Here is a 24442-nt window from a genome sequence, read left to right as displayed (position 1 = left end):
CGCCGGGATTAGAAGGGGGGCTCGGACAATGGAGCATGAGCAGCCCTCCCCTTCTCCTCGTTAGAAGTGCATTGCCAGTCTGCGAGGCAAGACCGCAGAGAGCCGCCAGGTGTGACACCGCGACACGGGCGCCTACCATTGGCTGAAAGTGGCGTCATCGGAGCGGACACTCCCATTGGTCAAACATGACGTGACACACAGTGCTCGAAGGGTTTATAAGAAGCCTTCCAGAGAGACCTGAGCATTCTGGGACATGCCCTGATTCCCTGATTCACCTCTCTCGAACTTTTTGCCGCGGGCCGCAGCGTCCGAGTTGCTGCTGGCCCGTAATGACTGTACGACTGTTAAATGACGCTCACCTCCTTGTAAATAATGTAGAATAAATACTCCCAAGTTTGTGTTCTCATCCCGGAGTCCGTCCTGCAACCCCTACAGCGTGTCCGTTCGCTCTCTGTATTTCTTTCGTTCTTTTTTTTCCTTTTTTTTTGAACTCTCCTTGTTTTCTTTTCTCCTCCTTAGTATATAGCCCGCGCCGTCGCAGCCAAGGTCCTGTCTTCGACAAGGCGTCGAACTGGCGAGCCCGTTCGTGACCTTTCCGGCCCGAGAAACGGGGAGAGCCAAGAGAGAGAAAGAGAGAGATAGAGGATGAACTTTATTAATGCCCAGAGAGGCAGGCGTGAATGTCTGTACGCACACGCATACGACCACCTGTTCTCGGTGCCCGCAAGCCACCGCTGCCGCAATACGCGCTCTAGCGTCGGCCGCGCCGTTGACGGAATGAACCGGTGATGCATGTGCGGCCACTATAGACACTGAGAGTTAATGCGTCGGGGGGGGGGGGGGGGTGAAGGGGGGGGGCCTACGCCAACGCTGAACCACGTCAGGCTGCGTGCATTCGGGCCTGCGAAAGGGCATGAGGGCGTGACAAGTCGCCGCGGCACAGCGCACGCGCATTCACGCGCAGGTCTGCCAGAAATCGTACACGTTGAAAACGCCGAATCGAAGCCTCGTTGCAGTTTCGGCTGTTCGTTCAAGAACACGCCGAAGCTTGCGGCGACCTCATTCGCACACTCGTTTTCAATGGCCATTAAAACGAAAGGTCAATGACATCCGCGAGCCCCATCGGCTCCCTTTGGTTTCAGTGGTCACAGAAAGCGAGCGTGTGTGACTGCCGTGCCGCGTAAACTGGCGCATATAAGGTTAATTTTTACTGTGTGCATCGACATCATCATGATCATCAGCCTATGTTCATGTCCACTGCCAGGGCGAAGGCCCCTGCCAGAGATCTCCAATTACCCCTGTCTTGCACTAGCTGAATCCAGTTAGCGCCTGCAAATTTCCTAATTTCATCATACCACCTAATTTTCTGCCGTCCACGACTGCACTTCCCTTCCCTTGGCACCCATTATATTACTAATGACCTGCTATAGTTATCTGCCCTACGCATTTCAATGACCTGCCCAGGTGAATTTTTTGTATTAATGTCAATTAGAATAACGGCTATTCCCTAACGCATAATAACGGCACCGCTCTCTTCTCCTTTATTAAAGGGGCCCTGAACCACTTTTTATCCAAGTGGAGAAAGACATTTGAAGTGAAGATAGGCTATTTCGGAACAACTTTGCCGCAAAAAGTATTTCAATGCGTCCAGCAGAAGCGGAGTTATCGGCAATCAAACACGGCCTCAGCTGTGCTCCCCTTCCTCCTCCAATGCCTTGCACTGCGAAGGCTACGGCGGAGACGTCACGGTGGCGCGCAGTTCAAATTTCCAATTTGGTGCCTATGCCGCGCTAAACGTAAGCCAAACGCGGCTGTGCTCAGAGAGCCGCAGTGCGCTTAGCCACTGGACTCGTGGCGGCACCTCGCGGCGGCCGCGGTGTAGCCGAGCGCAGCGACCAATAGCAACCGCGTATTGGAGTGTACTTTATGACGAAATAAAGCGCACGGAAAAGAGCGAGGATCATGCGGTTTTTGAAACGAGCGCGTTTGAAAGAAAGGTGACTTCGCGCTCCGCTTGCGAGCTCCACGGACCGCGTACGACAGCAGAACTTGGCTGAGATATTCACAACAGCGTATGCTACCCGCGGACTGTGTTATTTCACTAAGCCCGAGGGGTGGTTCAGGGCCCCTTTGACGTTACGCCAAACATTTCTCGTTCTATCGCTCTTTGCGCGGTCCTTAAATGGTTTTCGAGTGTCTTTGTTAACCTCGACGTTTCTGCCCCACATGTTAGCACCTCTAGAATTAGGACTCTGTGCATAAGCGGTCTCGAAAGGTGACAGTTTTCGTTACTCTAGGTCATCTTGCTGTAGTAATATATATATTTAATGCTGTCTGAAGCGACCAATACTGTCAGACCACTCGGAAACGACCAGCCGAATATTGTCGACGTCGCTTGTTGCAGCAGTGACGATAAACTAATAGGAATGTTCTTAGTGAAGTGCAGAATTACAGTTCGAGCGATTCGCTTTCTTCAGGCTGGCCCTGTTCAGTCACAGACTACTCAGTCATAAAATGCCCATGGCCTCACTCACGCAGCTTCCTCCCCAACCCCTCCCACAACACACGCACGCACCACTCCTCGGCATTTAAGATTTTCTATACTCTACGCGTCGTCCCAACTAAATGTTCGTGTGACAGGAAAATTTTGCGTATATCTGTCTCACAGGGAAACTAAAACACACGAAAACGCTTTTTAGAGCCCTTGCGTTTATAGCCATTCTTCACTACTGCAAACCATGACTGGCGTGCCGCGAAGCTTGGTAGTAATGGATGGCATTCAGTGTTTGCGCACTAGATGGCTCATGCCATTTCCTTACTGGGCTGATTCCCACTTCCAAAAACCCCCTTCTTTTTCTCCATTCCCTTCCCCCTTCCCCATGTCAGCATTGACAGTGCATCTGGCAGGCAATCTGAGTACACTGAACACGTATGTGTCGTTACCGGCACTTCGTCACCGGGAGGTTGGTAGCGAAGATTGGTAGCGAAGTTGGTAGCAACGTTATCCTAACCAATAACGTCCAGCTAGTAAATACACTCAGTGTTTATAAATACTGCTTGATAGCTGCCCTCTGGACTTGATTTGCTGTTTGATTATTTTCTGTGTATTCCTTTCGTTTCTTAATGATATCAATGACCTACATTTGAAATAGCAACATATGCCTGTAACAGGGATGTCGCTTTCAACTTCCATTAAAGGTCCTCGCCTTTGCTCTCTCTTGCTCAGCAAGAGGAAACGCAAGGAAAATCGAAATTTTAGCTCATAATATTTGACACGAGGTTTACACGAAATGAGAGACGACCCTCTTCACAATCGTCAAGTTGGCTTCCTCGCATAGCTGTATGTGCAAAATATCGCCAATGATCATCATTAAATTCAAGCGGTAAATGTGTGTTCCTTGACGCGTATCAAGCAGTATCGTGCACTCCACATACATGTTACACGAAGAAAATGACACGAACGGCTATACACAACACATGAACACAATGTTGCTCGCCACAGTGTTGGACAAGAAGCCATACGGGAAAGTTCCCTTGCCGTTTGCGGAGTGGGTTTATCGTTAGATGACGCAGTTTATTCTTCACAGTCAAAAGAAATTTCCATTCGAGTCGGCGTAGTTCGTGCTAAAACAAGACGGTGGCCAGAGCGGGGGACGCTTTAAGTCAGAGTGCTTAAATTCGCATTCCTACAGTATACTTGGCGTTGCCAACAGTGGCGTAGCAACAGGGGGGGGGGGCGGGGGGCCGTGGGCCCCGGGTGCAAGGGGCCAGTGAGGGGGGGGGGGGTGTCATATACGTCTCAAGACACCCCTCTTTCCGCCGGCTACACATGGGCAGCGATGCTCATGAAGCCGTCCCCAACGCCAACGAACTTGCTCACTCCCAGGCGCGAGATCTCACCCGCCGCGCCGGAAGTGGGCAATCGGAGGCTGGGGGATGGCAATGGCACAGGGACCCTCTCCTTACTTTTAACGAGGTCTGCAGGCACTATCAACTAGGGCGTCGGAAGTTTCCACTTCCACACCCACACCTAAACAGACCACAGGCAATCACCCTGCGGATGCTGCAGACGGAGACGTATCCGTCTCCATTTATTTGCTCAAAGTTCCTAGGTGGCATCAACCCGGGCTGTCCGCGCTGTGGACATCCCAGATGCACTCTTAAGCACATGCTCTGGCAGTGCCCCGACTTGTGCGGGGGCTCAGGGTCTCCCTCTTCGGAGGAAGACTGGCTTCGGCTCGTCACCAGCTCCGCCAAGGAAGAGCAACTCAGGGCTGTCCAGAGAGCCCGCGATATCGCCGAGAGTCTCAACCTCCCGGCTCCGTCGTGGGTGCGGCCCGCAGACGCTGCCCCCTAACGGGGACACTCATCGTCTTCTCAGGACCAAAATAAAAGTTCTTTGTCTGTCTGTCTGCCAGCGGGAGGGGGGGGGGGGTGACAGATGACCTAAGGGCCCCGGGTTCCACGCGACCTAGCTACGCCACTGGTTGCCAAATACCTTTGACTTGCGTGCGTTTCTTTTTTTTTTTTTTTGTCCAGCGTTTAACAAGCACTAATTTGGAGAAATTGCGTATTGACGTCTATAACAATACACGACTCCGCGTAAAAGCCAAGAAATATTTTGCTGCGGATCCGTAGAAAGTTGAGCTGTCCTGTTCAAGAAAGAGGGAAAAAAAAAAAAACGACGGGAAGCACGCATTTTTCCACAGCACTCCGACACGCCACCAAGAGCTCGTGCCTATACGCACCACTTTTTTTTCCCCCGCGACGATGGCCAGGCTGCCACATACTTTGTATCAGCGTGTTGGGCCGACCACGCAGGCGCGAGCAGCATAACGCGCCAAGGCGCTTGTCCGCACAAAGAAGCAGGCCGCCCCGAGTTCAACAGTTCGCCTGCTCGTAACTCAACGCGATAGTGCCACATAATACCCAGCGCTGCGGCTTCCTCGGCGCCCTCTCTTATACTTCGTTGCGTGCAAATGTAACAATAACAAGCACGCTCGCAGCTTCCGTTGAATAAGAGCGATGTATATTAAGAAAGTAACATTAATCACCTCGAGCCAAGACGAGACGCAAAAAAGAAGAGGAGGGGGGTAGGGGGTGCGACGAGCTAGAGAAGGGACAACAGGCCGATATCTCGCTTCGCGTTCAAAGGCGAGCAAGTTCACAGCCACGGATGCAAAATAAAGCACATAGGCGCCTAGAAAGCCCGGGTAAGCACGCGTACACCCCCCCCCCCAAAAAAAAAGAAGAAAAGAAAAAGTGGCAAATGGCTGCGAAATGCCAGCTACGCCAGACGCGTCGCTCGCCACTGGCGGTTCGCGGAAAGTAACTCGCAACCGTGTAAATAAACTTATACTCTCTTTCACTCTATATTTTGTTTCTTCTCGCGTTCATCAGGTCCAGCGTACTGCCTCGGCGAGGATGCAGGAATGATTTAGCGCCCTGGGCGCGTACAACGCGTACACACGTACAGCCTAGACGACAGAGGGCCGAAGTTCGGAGAGTTCGCGGCGCCGCTCAGTGTTCCCTCCCTCCTCAGTTGCGTGCAGTGTGTGCTTAATTATGTTCCGCCGCGGGGCACGACGACCGTGAGAGTTTTTAATGGCTGTCTTCGCGCAAGCCATTAAAGCTCGTTCATGAAGTTTGAGATTTTTCAATTTAAAACGTGACGGTCGTTTTTGTCCTTTGGGAGCACAACTTACAGTAAGATTTTACAGAAGCGGCGTCAGTTTTCGTATCATGTCGTTCGTAAAGACGATACATCTGCCGCCGCGATACTTGTCCAGCAGTCGATGTTTATTTGAACCGCCTAAAATCGCCAAGACATCAAAAGACAGCAGCACGGGTGTTGCCGTTAGTTAACGTAAGTCGATTATGCATTTATAGATTGCACATTCATGTATATTTGCACGTGCATTCGAATGCGAGAAGGATGCTATTGTCTGAAAAGAGTATAGTTTGCACTTGGCAGTTAAAGACGAAGGAAATTATACGTGCGGACATGGAAGTTCGTTTTCGAAGCCAGATTTATTTTGTTGTCATAAAAGTTATACGGACATCCCCGGCAATTTTTCGCCGTCATTAATCTAATCAACTCCAATTTAATTTAATCTAATATAATCAATAACTAACCAACCGGCAAAGTTGCTCAAACCAGGTCTTATTTTCATGACTGAATTTTTCCTCAGAATTTTCACAACTGCAGAGTTCACACAACGGTCATGAAACATTTCACTCACAGCGTACGCCTTTTATCTTAAACCTTCTAACATTTAAAAAGTGCGAAACAGCATTAGTGGCCACACTTTGAAAGTGACGCACCGTCACTGCTACTGCTCTTTAGTGCCAGTGCATTGGCGCTTCTGCGGTGCCATCACAGGCCCTACACGGCGTGTCAGAACTTATAAGGGAGGCAGAAATTTTCGCATGCCCTCGTATAGCTAAAACACAGACAGAAAAGTTCAAGCAGAACGCTGAATCTTGCTAGCACTGTCAATGCTTCGCCTTTCGTGCCGAAACTACCTTTTTTTTTTTAGTAACATTTTATCACGACGCGACACTCGAGATATAGACAGGTTACTTTTCCCTTACGTTTCATTTCGCGTAGTCTGAACAACTTACAGCCAATTTGGTACGTTCTGGGTCACACGTACGGGCCCCTTTCGCCGCCAGATCCCCGCAGCGCTGCACAGAACTACCGGGAGCACCAAGCGCAAAGAGAAAGAACGCAGAAGCCTCGTTCGAGCGAAGTGGGGCCCTGCACCCGTTTAGGAGGCGAAAGAAAAGAGTCGCCTACCCTTGTTCCAACGCCTCCACGGTGCCAGCCGTCGCAGGAGAGAGGAGACGTTGCGTGACGAACGAGCCGCTCTTTCACGGAACGTCACGTCCGTGACAAGTGGCCCGCTCACCGAGCGAGCCGGGGCGTCGCCGAGTGCCTCCTTTGTTCTTCGTTTGCCTCCCCTTTTGTGTCGTACGGAGTCGATCACACTTGTCTACAGTGGCCCGAAGGCTGCTCCGCACTGCGCCTGCGACGCCTAGCGACAAGCACTGGGTTCGAGATGTGTTGGCTGATAGCGCCACGCGCGTGGACGCTGCGGCGTTCGCGGTGGCCAAGATACAGGCCGCAGCATTCTAGCCGTGTCACGTTCGCAGCTCAGCTGGCAGTGCCCGTCCAGTGATAAAAAGCCGGTGCTCGCGACCCGCAAATCACGCAGGCCTGTACCTTGGCCGCCCGCGAATGCCGCAGCGACCACGTGCGTGACGCTATCGGCCAACACATCTCGAACCCGGTGCTTGTCGCTAGGTGTCGTAGGCACAGTGCGACCTTAGCGTAGCAGCCTTCGGGCCACTCTAGACAAGTGTGATCGACTCGGTGCGCCACTGACCCTTGCGGCCGAGCGCAGCGGAAGTACTGCGCACACTCCCATCCGTTTTCGTAGCATTCGTATCAGCGTGCGTTCAGCGCGATCGAGCTAGAAACAAGGAAAGTTTCGCCCGAAGCATCGACAGCGATAGCAAAGACGTTACAGAATACATTACAAGACATTGGAAATTACACGAAGTAAAACTCGCAGCTTTGCGGGCAGGATAAATTGCAGCAAAATATTCGCTTAGTAACTAAACACGCGTTGTGTCACGTGCCCAAAGAAACGCACGAACAGAGTTTACCCGACTGCCGCGGTCAAGACGCTGTAATATGGTGGCTGCAGTGCGACACTACAATGCTGCGTGAAGAGCACCGGCAGAGGGAAGCGCGCCTGCTTGTCCCTAAAGCGAACGGGATGCCTTGATGCGTGCGCTTTCCGGAAAACAAACGTTGTATGCAGCCGCTCTCTTTACCACGAGGGCTTCTTTACACAACGTTCGAGAAAGGCCGGCTCTACACATGCTCCGCCAAGTCATGAACTTCCTGTAGCATCCAAATGGATATGTTCAACAACAACAAACATGACATTCATTGATCTACGTCTGCTAAAGCGGCATATCACGCTTCTTTCTGCGCGCGCAAATCGAGCTACTAGTACGAGCCCACAGACCCCTCTGCCAGACCGCGATGGAAGTGTCAACAACATGTCGTTCCGTATACTTTGGCGGCGCCTCCAAGACACCACAGGAGCAGCGGGGAAAACCAAGTTGGAGCCCGAACGGGTCTATGTGTTGGGCCACGTAGGCCAGAGTGTGCCGGATCTCGTATGCGAACACCCCTCGGCCCGCTGCGGTCTCGCCGGCCCCAACCCACGGACCACTCGATCTGTGCCAGCTTCGATCCGCTCGCTGCCTTTTGGGTGCCTTGGAGATACTGCGCCGCCCGCATTATTATAACATAAGGTGCTCTTCTGAGGCCCTCGTTTACCGGTATTTGTCTTTTCGCGTGCTAAGTGGTATCAAAGGACAAAATCGCACATTAAACGCTAACTCCTTTCAGCAGAGACGTGCGCAGAGAGAAAGAGGTGCGCCCTTCCAGAGTTTCGGATGCCGCGCCTCCGAAACGCATGTCGGCCACGTGACTTCCAGCACTGTGCACGAGATGGTCATGTGAGAGATCGCCAGCCGTTTGTGCGAAGGCGCAAGGGAGAAAATCTGGGGGCTTTTGGTCCTTGAATATATGACTCTGCATAGGCATTACGGAGGAGGTTTCTTAGCGCGTGTTCTACGCGTTTGGTTAGACATGGCGGCATTGCGCAGTGGGGTAGAGTTTGTTGACGCTCTCACGCAGGCTGCCCGCGCGGTGAGGCGGTGGGCACGGACGCCCCATTTGGTGATCGATGTGACTGAAGGTACGTCGGACAGACTTTCTCGCGCCAGCGGCACTGGTTCTGAGTCAGTCATGCCGGATCAAACCTTTCTTGCCCCTTACCTTTAAAAAATCACAGATATTTTGGGGGGTGCAGTAGGGGCCGTAGTAGAGGCTCGGGCTGCTCTTCTGGTGCAGTATCTTCGCTCTTGGCAGGCTTTTCGTATGCTGCTGTCCGCGACTTTTCAGGAGCATTTTGTAGTGGTCCCTTTTGAGTGAAACAAACGCACAGCGCCTTAGCAACCGCGGTTGAACGCCACTACCAATATCACGCCGTAAGGATTATTGGCTTTGTATCTCGCCCACGTTAGGTTTAGGTTAACGTTATGTTAGGTTAGCGTAAGAGGCGTCAGCGTACCGCGACGTATTTTCATAGCGGTTGCAGGGGCGTCGAGCATCACCGGCGGCCTTTCAGCCACTCACGTTGAACCGCGGTTGCCTAAGCGCTCCTACGTCTAGATTTTCAATATATTTTCAATATATATATCACCGTAAGGCGCGAGAAAGCTATGAACCGGCACGACTAACTTAGCACAAGCACCACAAGTGCGAGACAGTCTGTCCGACACGGCGGTCGACAAATGAGGCGTCGGTGCCCGCTGCTTCACCTATTTCACCGCGCCGGCAGCCAGCGTTACTAGATTACTACTAGACGTTGCTCGAAACCGCAGCAGATCACGTGACCTCTAAAAACAATAATCCGGTTATATGACCGGATTTGCTGCTGCACACGGAGGAAGGAAACTCAGGAGAGCCCCTGACGTCACTCTTTGTGAAGCTAAAGTGAAGCCGGGTGTTGGCGTTGCTCACGGCGTTGCTCCGCCTATCGGGCCAGCTCTCCTCTCTTGTTTACATTTCTCGCGAAACCACGCCGCGCTGCGCACAACCGTGGTGCTCGGACGCGCGCGCTCCGCAGCAATACTAAACAATCGTTAGCACGTTAGCATGACTCCGCCAAAGAGGGCAATATTTCCCGCGGATATTCCTTCGTCCGTTGCCATTGCCGAGGTGCGGTACATTGCGTACAGCGTTGCATGCGCGTTCATTTCACGAACTTTAGTTCCTCGTGTCCCACCTGGCCACAGCAAAATCTGGGAGAGCACAGTCCAGCTAACGTAGCGCAACAAAACACGGAGACCAACGCGAATCTGCCCGCACAGCGCCTTTGCCATAGTACGAAACCTACGGAGCAACACGTGGAACGCACAGAACCAAAACGAAGCCGCCATTGTGGCCCGAAAGGCGAGGCCGTCACGGCAAAGAAATAAAAAATCTGCAAAATAGAGGAGAATCTACTAAGTCGTTTCCTTCACACTTTTCTCCTAGCGCGCGGAGGTGGTAGGGCCTCTCCTCAGTTTCCTTCCTCCATGTTGCTGCATAATACACATCAGCAGAAACGCCGCGAATATGCACATCCAGCACCGCGGCGTCCAAGCACAAATGGAAAGGGCGCGAACGCGGTAGAACGCGGCGATTCTGTACTCCATCGGCAGGCGCCTACCTCCTTCGGCGCTCGCTTTTCTCGCAGCTTCAAACATGATCTCGCCGATTTCACACACGGGGAATCTACGCTTACGCGTAAAAAGACAACGGGTGCGACAACGTGCAGCTGCCGCACTCACACTTCGCGAGGAAGAGGATAAATGTATACGCTGCAATAAACGACCGAAGCTCGGGAGAAAATGTGCAGTGCGGTTGGTAAAGAACCGCAGCCACCAAAACTACCGAAACAAGTGCGCGTCCATTAAAGCCTACCGGAAGCCAAGTGCACTGGGTCGAGTCCGCCGAGCAGGTTCACATGTTGGTTCTTCAGCACGATATTGCAGCGCGAACGGACAGGACAAGAAATAAACACGAAAGCGATGTAGGCAGGTGCAGTTGCACCAAATTGTCTGTTTTCTTCGTGTTTTTTTTAAGCGAAGCTCTAGATGGCTAGGATCGCGCGGATCGCGTCCGCGCGTAGACCAACAACCTTACAGCAAGTGGGTCGATCCCGAAGATAGTACAATACCGAGGCAACGCGCAGCGGAGGTGGTCTACTCCCCAATTGTAGTGAATGGAGGAGAATTGAGGTGGATTAAGGAGTAGGGTTAAGGTGGATTAGGGTGCATTAAGGTATACGATAGATTGAGGTAGATGAAGGGGGATTAAGGTATATTAAGAAGGATGAGGGTTGATTAAGGTCTTTGTCTTGATGCTTTAATTGCCTATATACAGTCATACACATATTAATTTCGTCATTTGAGAACACAACTGCAGCTTCGCTGGTCGTTTTTCTTCACAGAGTGGAAGGGCACCGAGTTTTTTCGAGAGAGCTAGGCAATGGGAGGGCCTTACGACGAGTTGGTTTGCGAAGGCTGGCTGCGTAACGTAACACTCCGTGTCGATTTCTACGTTTTATGGTTACAGGACCTCAAATGGCATTGCCTGGTTTATCGCGACTTAAGTCATGCCGTCACGATTGGCTCTCGCCACGCGCTTTCCGCTGTACTCTGTCCCATACCCTCCAAGTGCCCGGCGGCTAAAAATTACATAGCCTATCACGTGGTGCGGGTCTATTTCCCATAAGCGTTACATATAGATTTTTGACTAGGCTTCCAAATTGTCAAGTGACGGAGCTTTTTCCCCCCTTACTCCACGCACAGTTCGGAGGCTGCGCATGCGCCATCGTACCCGGAAAAGCACGGCGGCAGCGCCAACGGCAACACAATAAGCTTGTGCTAGTTGGTGGGTGACTGGCCCAAGCTCCCGGCTTTGTTTCTAATCCAGTAGGCCTTTTCAAGTGATCTCATGTCAACGCCTGTGTGTATTGTTACGGCTGGCGTTTGGCACCTCGTGCAGAAAGGACTTTCTCCCACCATGCCTCGTCAAAATGAAGCGTGACTACTGTTACGGTTGGCACCTCGTGCAGAAAGGACTTTCACCCACCGTGCCTAGTCGAAATGAAGCGTGACTTCCTAATCCGCCATGGTCATCTCGAGTGTCTGCCGGTCTGGCGGAAGCCCCGCAGTGTTTTCAGGCCTCTTTTGTGTGTGTGTGCGACTTTAGATGGACCGCTTCTGCGAACTGTCAAGCTCTACAGGGGAACTTCCGCGAACCAGCAACGCCCCAAAGGACAAGCGCCTGCAATTCCCGGACCTGAGGCTTAGTATAACCGGAGGCGGGACGCCCTCCTCCTTGCAGCAGGCTCGGTATAACCAGAGGAGGAGGGGCCCTCTCCGCGAATCAGACTCTGTGCCGGTCACGTGACGTCGACGGAAGCAAAATCCCTCCCACGATTGCAGAGAGCCTATTTAAGGGGCTCCGAAATGTACTTTTTAAGATCACTTCATTCTCTTCTCATCTTTCATCAACCTTTGAATACACCGAGCAAGTTTCGCACTAGAAATCGTCTCGTCCTTGCCCAGACGCCATGGTCTACCGGATGCCTGCAGCCCGCCGACAACGCCACGCTACCCAATAGTAACGTCGGTCGAGCTTCGATAGGCAGGCGTCGCTACAACTCGGCAGCAGTACAATACGCTACCCTGGAGTACGCAACAGTATGTCCGCGCATCTTTCATTTTATCGTTGTTTCTCAGGCTGATCCAAAGGCTCTAATCTTACTGCCATCATGCCTTCATATAAAAATAACACTAAATATGGTATCTTATATGGTGGATTCTTAGCAATGCAATCACAGTTTACACAAATGCTTAGTTGTATGACGTCTGCTAAAATTTCACGTAGCCTTAAGCTATGCCCGAAGTCTTAGTAAAAATTTGGAGGACGCTTGAGCTTCGCCTTTAAGAGAGGAACGCGATAGCTCTAAAGGATGCCTGACTGCTTCCTCACGCTTCCCGGCAGCTGCAGATTATGTAACTGTAATGTTTACGAGAAACGCTGGCGGCGAACGCTATGCACGAAGGATAGCTTTCTGGTAGAAATGCAGCCTCTTGCATGGGCTGCGATACGGCGGAGGCCATCTGGAAATGCTGCAAGGAAGCGGGTGCGCCGCTCCATGGCCTCAGAGTGCGCAAATCTCGGATGCTGTGGCCAGTCTGTGAAGGGTAGAAATGCTGGAAAAGGGGATGTGTTTGAGTTTCCGCATTACACAATTGTTTTCTCGTATATTCAAACTACAATCCGACGCCATCATGTCTGTAGATTGCGCGTAAGTCATACTTTATGTTTTTTCTGACTTATTTTACTTTGAGAAATTCAATTAGTTCAGTAACTTCTTTGCGCCACACGGAAGGCCCGCGTGGTTGAGCATGCATAGTTCGGAATGATTTTGCTGACATTGCGGTCAATGCTGTATGCGGGGTGCCAATGCCGGATTTTCTGCGACATGGGGCTCTTAACACAATCGCGTTAATACACAATTCAAGCAACGGCTACTAAAGCTATCCCACAAGGCAGAAAATTGGTTGCTAACAAAAGAACTCTAAGCTGAAAGTTCAATGGGCAATAAGAACGTAAAGCCAGTTCTACGCAGTGAAAGCTGTCAATACAGCAAAGCTGGCGATTGTTTTCTCAAGGTTGAACTCGTGTTTAGCGCGATTTTCATGAAAGTCTTTTGTCTCGTTGTTTTACTAGATTCGAGCTTCTGTTCCTAATTGCGCACTCTTCAGTTGCGTGAGGTTAGGATGAAACCACAGTCTGTCACACACCTTGCAGCTGTGGCTGCACTCATGGTGGAGGAATCTCTGCATCGTCTCTGCTCAGCCTCCTACTCTCAAAGATGGGGGTTAGCTTGCCTCTTCTGGCGCTTGGCTTGGGTTGCCTTCTCTTGAAAATGGGGGTTGGCTTGCGTTCACCAACACTTGGCTTGTGCTTCCGTCCGCTGGCACTTTGCTTGTGCTTCTCGCTCTCAGAACTCGCGATTTGTGCGACGTCGGCGCTGCTGCTCGCAACAAACGGAATCACTGTGGCGAAAAAACGCGCGCCAGTGAAACACCTGTTCCTATACCCCTCTACCCTCCCCCGGTGCGCCCTCTGATTGGTCCCCTCCCATCTCGGCAAGGCCCTGGATGGATGGATGGATGGATGGATGGATGTTATGAGCGTCCCCTTTGGAACGGGGCGGTGGGTTGCGCCACCAAGCTCTTGCTACTAGACTGCCTAATATTCTACCTAGGTTAAACAATGAAAAAGACACAAAAAAACACTATGAACTACCACGCCCAAATTTTCTGATCCCCTATTGCGAACTGTGCTTTTGTACGTCTCCGTCTTTTGTCGTTCTGCTCATACCCTGCTCTTACCCTCAGCGCGCCCTCTGGCGGTGAGCTCCGGAACCTGCCCCTCTGTGTGACACCTGACGGCGAAGGGTCGACTTAGAACAGCTTCGCTGTTAAAACGATAACCATAACATCCAATTAGGAATCAAATGCAAGTAGACCTTCCAAATCAGATGAATATAGAAGAGAAAAGTTTAATGCAATAACATTAGAATGGCTAAATATTATATAGTATGCAGGCAAGTACAGGGTGCGTTCAGATTGAGCAGAATAAAGGTGACTGGAGATTTGTGGGAAAGATCTTTGCCTTGCAAGTGTCGTGATCAAAAAAAGAAAAAAGTGCAATGATGAGGCTGCTGCTGATGAAGACAACCACTAATTCTTGAAAGGCACTAAAGGAACATTAAGCTGGATATCTAGAATCTCAAGACTGCCATAAAATGACAAAGAGCAAAAATTAGTCAAGCAAGTTGCAGGAAGTCGCATACAGTAGAGGCAAGGAATAAAAATTTATGGCTCTGCCCAGCAGACTGTTTCTGTGCTGAGGCTTCTGTGACATGTCTTGCACGAAACAGTTTTACTGCACATAATAGTGCAACAACAATTACTTACAGAATTTTTCACTTTGGTTTACAAGAGTTTTCAATTCAACCTCATTTAATATTCTTTAAAAGTAACATACAAGAATTATTAAATACAGTGCAAGCTTTGACCACGTCTGCAATGCAATTTGAGTATACACACACAATGCAATGCGTTGCTGCTCATTCAAAAGAGAATGAAAGGTCAGTCAAGCTTTTCTACATTCGCTTTATCTCTCACACCATTGTGTCCTATGGAACATGGAGTAAATTTCCACAAAAGCATGACACATTTCACATGTCTGGAAGAGAATGCACAAATCCCTCAATCTATTTGAATAAGACATCAGCACATTGTGAATGCTGTTTCACAAGCAACCGCATATTCCCTACTCAAGTACCCTCATATTACTTCACAGTATCACATAGCATACCTATATTTATTACTTTTCTTGCCCTGCATGAAAGAGATGATGCTTATAATATATTGTATCAGCAGCAGCAGGCACTCATTAAACTTCTGTTCCTCATAATTACATAACTGTTTTCTTTTCAAGTGCTCTAAATGTTCTTGGAGTCAGGATCTAACCTAGCTGTTGACTACAGCTTCACTTCTTTCAACTCTCTCCAGAGTATGAGACCACAAAACCACTTTTAGCATTTTTCACAAACAAGAATAGACACTTATTGAAGGCAATTTACACCACCAAAAACAAGGTAGCCTCACAAACCAGTCACTGTCATGTATATTTTATTATAAAGAAAAAAGAGCATTTCTTAACGCCACAATTAAGGAGTCCTCCCATTGCAAAAGCCAGACTGCTGAAAAGCTCCAAGTTAGCGCAAGTGAAATCCACAAGTTGTTGTATGTTTTCAACATCTCAATGTCTCAAAACAGATTGCCCTAAAGCAGTTCTACTGGTAGACAGCATTTCGCATTCGTAACACAACAGGCACTGAGGTGCAGGGAAGTATGCCTTTTTCGGTGATTACCATGTCCACAAACTGGGGTGCCGTAACATCATACATGAGGTTAAGAAAGCTCAGTGACGGCAAGTCTTTTAGGCCATCAGTCTTAACGTTTGGTGGCAGACTCGACACAAGCTGAGAAGTTGGCCCTGCAATGAGAGAAGCAATATCACAGTTATACCAGCCTCACTTTTCTATAGCAGCAGCAGTTGTACTCTTTTCGATGGTTTATTAATTGTTTGCGATCATGTGCTGCGCCTTCTCTGACACAAAAAAAGATCCCCTTCAGTCAGCTGTCAGGAGGCACCCAATAGTACACGCCATTTTTTTGCTGTTTCTGTGGCACCACCTTTCAAGAACTGTTAAAGACAATGTCTTTCATGGCAAGCTACCACCACTTTTCCATATTGGCTATGTCTGTCTCTGAAGGCGGAACCGCATGGCGCGATTTCAGGCGCGATTGACGCGCGGATGGTGGGACGCGCGCATCATTTTGACGCGTGCCCAGCATGATCCGTCACGAAATCGCGCCGCCACGTGCTGCTGCTCGGAGTAGAAAAAAACGCGTCGCGCGGCGCGTCCACCAATCAGAGTTCAGGTAAGTCACATGACATTTGGTCACGTGGCATTTTGGTTCTTTTTTTGCCACCAGATGGCCCTGCTCTCTGCGCATCTCGACGGAACCTCCTTGGCGGAATTTTTTTTTTTTCTCGGCAGAACAGGCGCGCGCGTCAAGGAAAACGTGCTACCGTGATTAAGTTCGCACATCGTGTTCACCTAAAATGAACAAAGCAACCTTCAACGAGGCCCTAATAACTAAAGTGGAGAAGCGTCGCGTCTCGTCGCTAATACTGGCAAGACAATTTGCTAATAATATTAGCAGTGTATGGTGCTCGCTCTCTTCTCAACCAGGCAGGCCGCACCCACATGTACCTCCTGACCCGCATTTTTTCTTGCTTCAGTATCAGCATCCCCCTTAATAGTCAACAATCGCCTCTTCTGCTCGGTAGTAAGCGGCCAACCCTCCTTTTTATATGTGAAGTTGTAAACAAGCAGCGGCTTCTCAGCATGCGGAAGGTACATAGTCGCAGTTTCACACACAATATTGCTGCTTGAAATTAAGCTTGATAAATACACTTCAGAAAGAAATGTCGCTGTCTAATTACACTAAGATTATTTTTATTGTAGTGTTCTGTAAGTTTAAGGGCATATTATATATGCGGTAACAGAGACAATACATGTCGTTGAGAGTTATGTTGTCTGGCAACCCGGAAAACGCGGCGCGAAAGTGCCGCTTCTTTTTTTTTTCGTACGGGTGCTCGCGCGTCGGCGGCAACGCGGGCGTTTGCCGCCCGTCGCGTTTTTCGCTCGCGAAAAACGCGCCATGCGGTTCCAGCTTGACATTCGTTTCTAGCTTTTTTCGTGGGCCGACCCTGCATATAGCGCAGTCGAGAAATGTGACAAAACTGATGATGATGACTGATGATAAAGATGGTTATGATAAAACGATGATTACTGTGTTGACAATTATTATTATTATGATAATAATTGACAACAAAATGGAAGACTACCCAACCTATAGTAGATGTCAATTAAACGACGCTCCAGCATGGCTCTCACAATAAATTATTAAGTTCACACATCCCGTTCTCACCCCCAACTCCCCCAGGAAGACAGTCTTTCATATACTTCAACAACAGGTTGAATCGTCTTACAACTTTTTTTCACCTATTGACATTTGCACTTCGCACTTTGTAGCGCCTGCACACAAGGCTAGCACTTTCTTTAGTGCTCACTTGAAGGGGTAGGCACACGCTTTTCATCACAGAAAGCACTGAAAGAATGGCTAGGCTTTTTCCATGCGACACTTTAGAGAAAGAACTGACTTGAGTTTAGTAAATCTGATAATGATTTCAGTGCAGAGGGTACATAAATTAAAATTAAGTTATGAATTTATTGTCTCACAGCTGCACAGTCGGCTATGAGGAATGCCATTGAGAAGGGCTACGGATTGATTTTGACCACATGAGGTTCCTTCATGTGTACCCAAAAAAGCACGGTACATGGAGGTTTTGCGTTCTTCTGGCACCAGAGTGCAGTCGTTGGGGCCAGGCATCGAACCCGCGAACCCGTCCTCAGCAGCAGAATGCCACTTCCACTGAGCCACTGGAGTGGGTCCGAGGATAAATATATTCCGAGATCAGATGACCAGCAATTACGAGAGCACTCAAGAAAGCTATGATGAGGACCTTGGAGAAAACGGTTCATTGTGTTGTGGTGATCCCCCACAACCCGATGCTGGATGGAGACTACACAGTGCAGGAGCCTCAGGAATAAAGAAAATCCTCTGAAATAAATCACTTACGATGCGCTTGACCACATGAGTTCATTGTGTGGGTGGACTCGAAGTGAACCCTCATGATTGCGAAGAGTTAAGTCCTGTGTACGGTCAGTATCGGCTCGTTCGCCATGTTTGCTCTAGGATGCGGATTCATTTCTATCCGCTTGGCTAGCAACAACGAAACTTTCCCGTTTGAGGAATTCAAGTTCTCAGAATCAACAACTTATCTCAAAAACAGTTATAATTTACGGTTCAAGTGGCAGCTTGCATCATCACTTGTTGTTTCGGGACATTACAAGCTGCTTAGAAATCTAGCCAAACTAGGTGTAAGGCAGGAGCCATTGCTTTGGTGGATAATGGCCATGTTGATGCAAATGCAAAACAATATTTTCGTCTTGCCCCCGTGCACTGGACACACAATATTCTCAGGCTCCCAAAACATTTGTGTCCCCTATTCTTAAACTCTAAAATGACATCCAACTAAAAGCACTGTCCCTGCTGGAAAAACCATGCTTCCTAGTAATAATACAAAAACATAGGTGATTTATCTGCTATAGGTCAAATAATGACTCAAAAGAGAAATTCCCATGAAAAAAAATGCAGTGCTTCCCCTAAAGTAATAATTCTGTTCGTGCATGGATGATCTCAGAGCAGTAAATGAGTCAAGCTGGTCAAAACCCTTTGTTCACTCTCAGTGGGAGAAGCAACTCGCTTAACACTGCAAAAGAGTATGCAAAACCAGAAATGTTGGGCCGTTTCCCTAAAAAGGTGAACACCTGCACATCTCCCAGGCATTTAATAATGTTTTGGTCTTGACCAAAACACTGCTATAAAGCAGTAAGGTTAATGGTCTAACAAACTGCACAAGAAAAATTTGAATTAGAATTTTGGCGTAATTTTGCTTACTCACCCAGTTCATTGAGCGCAAAGGAGTCTGTGATGACCCTATCAGAAAACTTGTACGTTTCACAGCATACCAACACTGGTACATTCCTCGATCTTGCAACCAGTGCTATTTGAGAGGTACCAATGTGGCTCATGACATAGCCATTGGCCAAGAGGGTACTGGCCCCAAGCACCACTTTGGTCACCTGCGAGAATGTGAAAAACGTGATTAAAGACCGCTCTAGCTTTCCCAATTCCGCTGCAGGCCACAAATGCTCATGACTGGTGCTACTAAGTTACTAAAACACCACAACATGACAGGTCAGAAGCCTTATGACTAGTGCTAAGTCACTAAAACACTGCAAGGGTGCATGTCAAAAGCCTTATCTCTAAGTCACTGACACACCACAAGGTCACGTGTTAAAGGCCGTATGACTAGTGCCAAGATATAAAAACACCACAAAGTCACATGATAAAAGCCCTATGACTAGTGCCAAGTCATAGAAACGCCGCGAGGTAACATGTCAAAATCCTTATGACAAGCCACTAGAATATCCCAAAATTGCAGTACAAAAAAGTGTTCCCATTAGTCATTTTCAATAAGACACAGGTGGTAAGTGACAAGTGATATGCAGCAAGAATAACAGCAGCTAACAAAAATATGCAACAGCGGTGCTGGATGCAAATACTATCTTTCGATATTGGCTTGAAAGCAAGGCAGCATATATGTTACAGACCAATCAGTTCTGCAGCTATCCCTTTCTCTGGTTGTACTAGAACAGCGCAACAAGGGCAAAATAAAGGAAGTGAGATGACACTAGGTGGTGGCAGTCAACAAACAGTTTATTTGCCCATGAACAATAAATTGGTAGTCTGCAGATTGACAGCGTGACACTGTATGACACCAGTATGAAGTTTTCACAGCGTATTAACTGCTATGTCCAGAAATATTTCCCAATAAATTAGCACTTTGTACAAAGCTCAGTAGTTCATTCTTGAAATAAATGTGTATTTGGCCTGCAGAATAAAAAGAGTTAAGGCCAGAATAAGAGTGAAGAAGCTCCAGAAACACGTTATGCTGAAAGTATTCATTGAAACTGTCTATGATGTTGACATCCTTTTGCAAACAATAAACCAGCAGAAATCAGACTTACCTCTTTCATTATGTAGGACACGGCAGTTATAAGGACGTAAGTACAGCTGATCCCAACATTTGACAAGTACTCCAACATTTCTCGACCTACAGGAAAGGGAACTGTATTAGACACCGCTTCCTTAGACCTGGTACTGTAAACAACAACTTAATGGATGCAAATGCAAGGAATAAGCAATGCAACAGTTCGAAGATGATGTGGCAAACTAACCTCGAAACTGCGGCCGGCTGTCAACAACGATCACTCTGAAGTTTTTCCCAGACTCGTGCGCCACCTTGAGCACACTCTTGACCAGAGATGAGCTGCAATAAAAATGTTGGCAAAAATTAGAAATTCGAAAAATGTAAAGCAGCAGTGACTACATACAGCTATTACTTGCAGAATAGCCACCGTTTTACAGTGCTCGGCGATTGAAATGCGATACTCGGAGCGTGTGGTTGCGGGAACTTTTGGCACCACCAGTGGGCGCTGAGGGCATCAACCTGGTGCATTGCTGTGTTACATGAAAACGAGAGCCCTCGTGATGCATTGCGACTACATCTGGTCCCTCAGCAGTCACCCAGCCCTCACCGGTGGCACAAAAAGCACCAGCCACCACGCAGTCCCAGTATCACGGTTCAATTGCTAAGCACTGCATAGCAGACTTGCCCAAATAAGAAAAGCAATGAAAATATACAACACTGTCAATATAGCCAACAAATATTACCGTACGTGCACAAGTACAACACGAGTTCTTTCTTTTTTTCCCAGAATTATAATGCCTGAGGAAACAGCTCAAACTATATTTGGTCCTCGATTTCCAATCTTTAGTTTCGAAATGTGGCAAGCTCAACTGTCAGGTCTCTAAGCTTTGTGGGAAAGCCAACCTCCAGCCAGCATGAGGTATCGGTTGAATTGCAAAAGAACTTGAAGCACGTACATTGAAGCACGTACACGTACATTGAGCTCCCGTTTAGCGCCACATTCAATATATTGAACACTGCGCCGCACCAAGCCGGTGGGGCATGTGTCCTCGCACCAAGTGCGGGGACACGATCACTTTTTGTGTCGATGAAAATATTTAATACTGCTAAATTTAGAATGGCACTATTTTGACAGATGCTGCCAAACAAGGGTTGAATCCAAAGAGCAGTACAGTCGCTGACCGATAAATCGGACACCAATAATTTGGACATTCTTGGTAATTCGGACAGCTCCGCGACATTGCCAATGGTCCCATAGACTTCATGTGCAAAGATGACCGATATTTGGGACAAGCGGCCAGCTCTACACTCAATTATATGGATTTCGTCCGTGGCTGTACTGTACATCGACTCTGCCTACATTACCTCCTCTGGCAACCTCGACAAGACATCAAGTATGGCCTCAGAAATTACATGTTAGATGGTAACCTCTGAGGCCTTCCCTTGGTCGCAGCACTACGCCTCAGAAATTTAACTGCGAATAGTAATCTTGGAGGCTTTACCTGAATTATAGGTCGCATAAACATTGCGATCATCACTTCCTATTCTGGCAGCCCCGCACATCGCCTGCTCTCGCCATTCTGTTCGTAGAGTTTGCCTTTCAGACACCGTTACGCTATTCTATGGTTTGTTTACTTTGCATTACAGACAGCGCGCTCTGTTGGCTCCAAGAAGTCTTTCTCGTGAATTTATCGACAGTCTTTGTCAGACAGCACCAACGGTGCCCTTGCAGTCAGGCTCGGAACATGTCTCGTGTCGCAGTCCAAGTAACTCCACAACTAGAGAGCCTGAACCAGCCGCCTACCATAACGTGCTCAAATGCGGACATCATTGATGACCTGCACGGCAGCAGTGTGCTGATTTCAGCCGCTGTTACATTTGAAGACTTTGCAGACATAGACAGTGCAGTGCTTTCGTGTGCTGAACTGAAGGACGACGAAATAATTGAGCAAGTTCTCCCATCGTCAAACAGTAACTCTAATTCAGATGATGATGATGTTTTGTGTGCTCCCGAGCCTTTACATGCAGACACAAGCCTTTGCAGTCCTTGCATCGGTGTACAGCGACAGCACATGAGTGGCAGAAATACAGGCGCACTTGGTTGCACATAAGCGGAAGTGCATGCAGCAACGAATCGACCACTTATTCCTTGCACAGGGGCCTTAATACGTAAATAAAATGATCTTTTTTGGATGCATTCATTTTTTCAGACATTTGATAGTTTGGACTTATTTAGGCTCCCTGTGGAGTCCAAATTATTGGTTGTTGACTGTACATTCCATGGAGGAAAAATGAGCAAGATGCTCTTTAGTTTTGCTTGTTGAGGATATGGATGGCTCGTGCAAACTGAGGCCACTCTTTTCCGGCAAGACCAGATTGCCACTCTGCTTTGAGAACACGAAAGGCATCCTGGTCTGATAAATGTTCAACAAAGAAGCATGGGTCTTTTCACTGAGTGGCACTGGGCATAGGACGCCAAATAGGAGGTGCTGTGACACCAGGTTTTTCTTGCAGACAAGGGCTTTCTGTGAACAGCATCCTAGCATTCCCGCCTGCGACCAAGACAAATCTGCCCAGACCCAACCTCTGCTTGAACAAATCTTTAAGATTACAGGTTGAACTGAACAAAGCCACCGCACGCCACATCCGCACTTTGCAGAAAGACCGTTGCGGGCAGCAATGCGCGACTCACTGCTGTGTGAATCACGGGTCTATACTGAATGCGTTTCATTCGTGCTCGCATGGTTACCCGAGTGGGAATGGACTGATGTTCTGCAAGATGAAAGCCCCTTTCGAAACTGACAGCACGCGCATAGTGTCGGTATAGTCACGGCAGTCGGCAGCTGGAGCACTGAGAGGCATGCAAGAAGAGAAGTGCAGACTGTTTAGGGTGGTCAAGAAGCGAGGACTGGCTCCAACAGAAAATTGGTTCTGAGACCCATCAAAGCAGTCCACCTGGCTTGTTGCCCACACATGATGACTGGCCATTTAAAAGGCATATTTATATTATTGTAACAGACATGCAACTGGGCACGTTCCCACACGATTCGCAGTACAAGTGAACTGATGGCGGCATGGCGCATATTTGTATACAGGCTAGTTTCCTTCTGCAGTGCATCCATTTTTACCTTATCTTGTATAAAAACGCACAACAAGCACTTCGACGCATGCGAGGTGCACCGCAGTGTCACACCGGGAAACGCAGGCTTTAAGGGTTAGCGTTGCAACATTCATGAACAAAAAATAAGTCAACTTTCGTGTGTTCACGACACAACCTTGGAGAAGCAAATCAATAAGCTCCTGCTTCTCACGATCTCTGGAAAATGTTCAAGCCGTGTGGAGATTTCACGTAAGCTTCAGATAGGCATCTTTTATATTTCGAATTATCTATATATCGAACTATTTTGCAACCCCCTTCAAGTTCAATATATCCAGAATTAACAGTATTTACGGCTTCATTATATTCCTATCAAGTGTTACACTTTACAAGGCAGACAAGAAACATTAGAATGCCAAAAAGAGGAATAACTTTTTTACCATTCCACCCTTCTACCTTAGTGGATAGAAAAGTGGGTACAAAATGTTTCAATACTCCAATGTTTTAATTTCAAAGGTGCACCTAAAATTAATTGACACTTTGTGTCCCAAAATTGCCTGCACATTAAAACTAGATAGGAAACCGCGTTTACAACGCTGGTAACAGCCATCAGACTAGACTCTTTCCACTGTCACCACAAGATGGCAACAGAACAAGTTATTACACATGTTAGTCATGTGACCAAATGCACTGTTTTCATCACAAAGAGCTCATTCAAAGTTATTTTATGTGCTAATATAGTGTTAATGATTGACGCATCACATTTTCAACATTATGGAGATTTCCATGCATAGCAAGACAAAGTGGTTAATTTAGGTGTGGGCCATCCCCTCCATTGCGACTGCTGCAGAGTCATTCAAGAAATGTGGAATATCAAATGCAGTGAACCACACAGAGGACGACAGGTTGTGATCCACAGACAGTGACAGAGAGCTGTGCAAGAGCACTGGCGATGAAGATTACGTGTGAACAAATCTACATTGTGTGAAGGTAAATTCTGCGTGTCATTTTTTCGCCAATATGAAAATTATGGGCATGCTACTTTTCTCGTCACAAATTTGAGTGTGCATTAGGTTTAGGTGCACATTAGTTTAATAGAATCTATAAAAAGTGGATGCGCATTAGCAAACAATGCTGAGCTAGTTGGCACTGAATGGCTTGATGATGCTGCAAATGTGCATTTAGATTTGCGGGCACTTTAGAATCAAGTAATAAGGTATATAAGAGCCTGGTAAAATTTAACATTAAATTACCAGCATAGAATTAATGACATAGAAGGGTCAGCAACTTAATTCTGCAAAAGGAATGCATAGCTTGCAAGTTCATAACCACGTTTAGCAGAGTACTGCCTTCAAAAAAAAAAAAAAAAAAAGAAGGCTGTAAAACCTACAACAGTAAGAAATATCAATTACTTCAGCACAAAATAGTACTTT

The 24442-nt window shown here is 48.0% G+C and overlaps 1 protein-coding gene and 1 long non-coding RNA gene across 3 annotated transcripts in view; both read right to left on the bottom strand.

Moving 5' to 3' along the window:
• LOC139060576 (uncharacterized) overlaps window positions 1-7005 on the bottom strand; it is a 47997-nt gene extending 40992 nt beyond the window's left edge. Inside the window, exon 1 of the long non-coding RNA XR_011514939.1 lies at window positions 6800-7005. This is a non-coding gene — a long non-coding RNA (uncharacterized lncRNA). The remainder of the gene's footprint in view (window positions 1-6799) is intronic.
• Window positions 7006-15334: 8329 nt separating this feature from the next.
• Window positions 15335-24442, bottom strand: part of eIF2Bdelta (eukaryotic translation initiation factor 2B subunit delta) — a 31423-nt gene continuing 22315 nt past the window's right edge. For both annotated transcript variants that reach the window (XM_065443989.1, XM_065443988.1), the window contains exons 11-14: window positions 20160-20251; window positions 19950-20035; window positions 18821-19001; window positions 15335-15718 (exon numbers count right to left, since the gene is read on the bottom strand). In XM_065443989.1, the coding sequence (XP_065300061.1) occupies window positions 15516-15718; window positions 18821-19001; window positions 19950-20035; window positions 20160-20251 (562 nt within the window). In that variant the 3' untranslated portion in view covers window positions 15335-15515. The remainder of the gene's footprint in view (window positions 15719-18820; window positions 19002-19949; window positions 20036-20159; window positions 20252-24442) is intronic.

The sequence above is a fragment of the Dermacentor albipictus genome, chromosome 5 (assembly GCF_038994185.2).
Source record: "Dermacentor albipictus isolate Rhodes 1998 colony chromosome 5, USDA_Dalb.pri_finalv2, whole genome shotgun sequence".
Classification (NCBI taxonomy): Eukaryota; Metazoa; Arthropoda; class Arachnida; order Ixodida; family Ixodidae; genus Dermacentor; species Dermacentor albipictus.
This window is presented reverse-complemented; position numbering and strand designations above follow the sequence as displayed.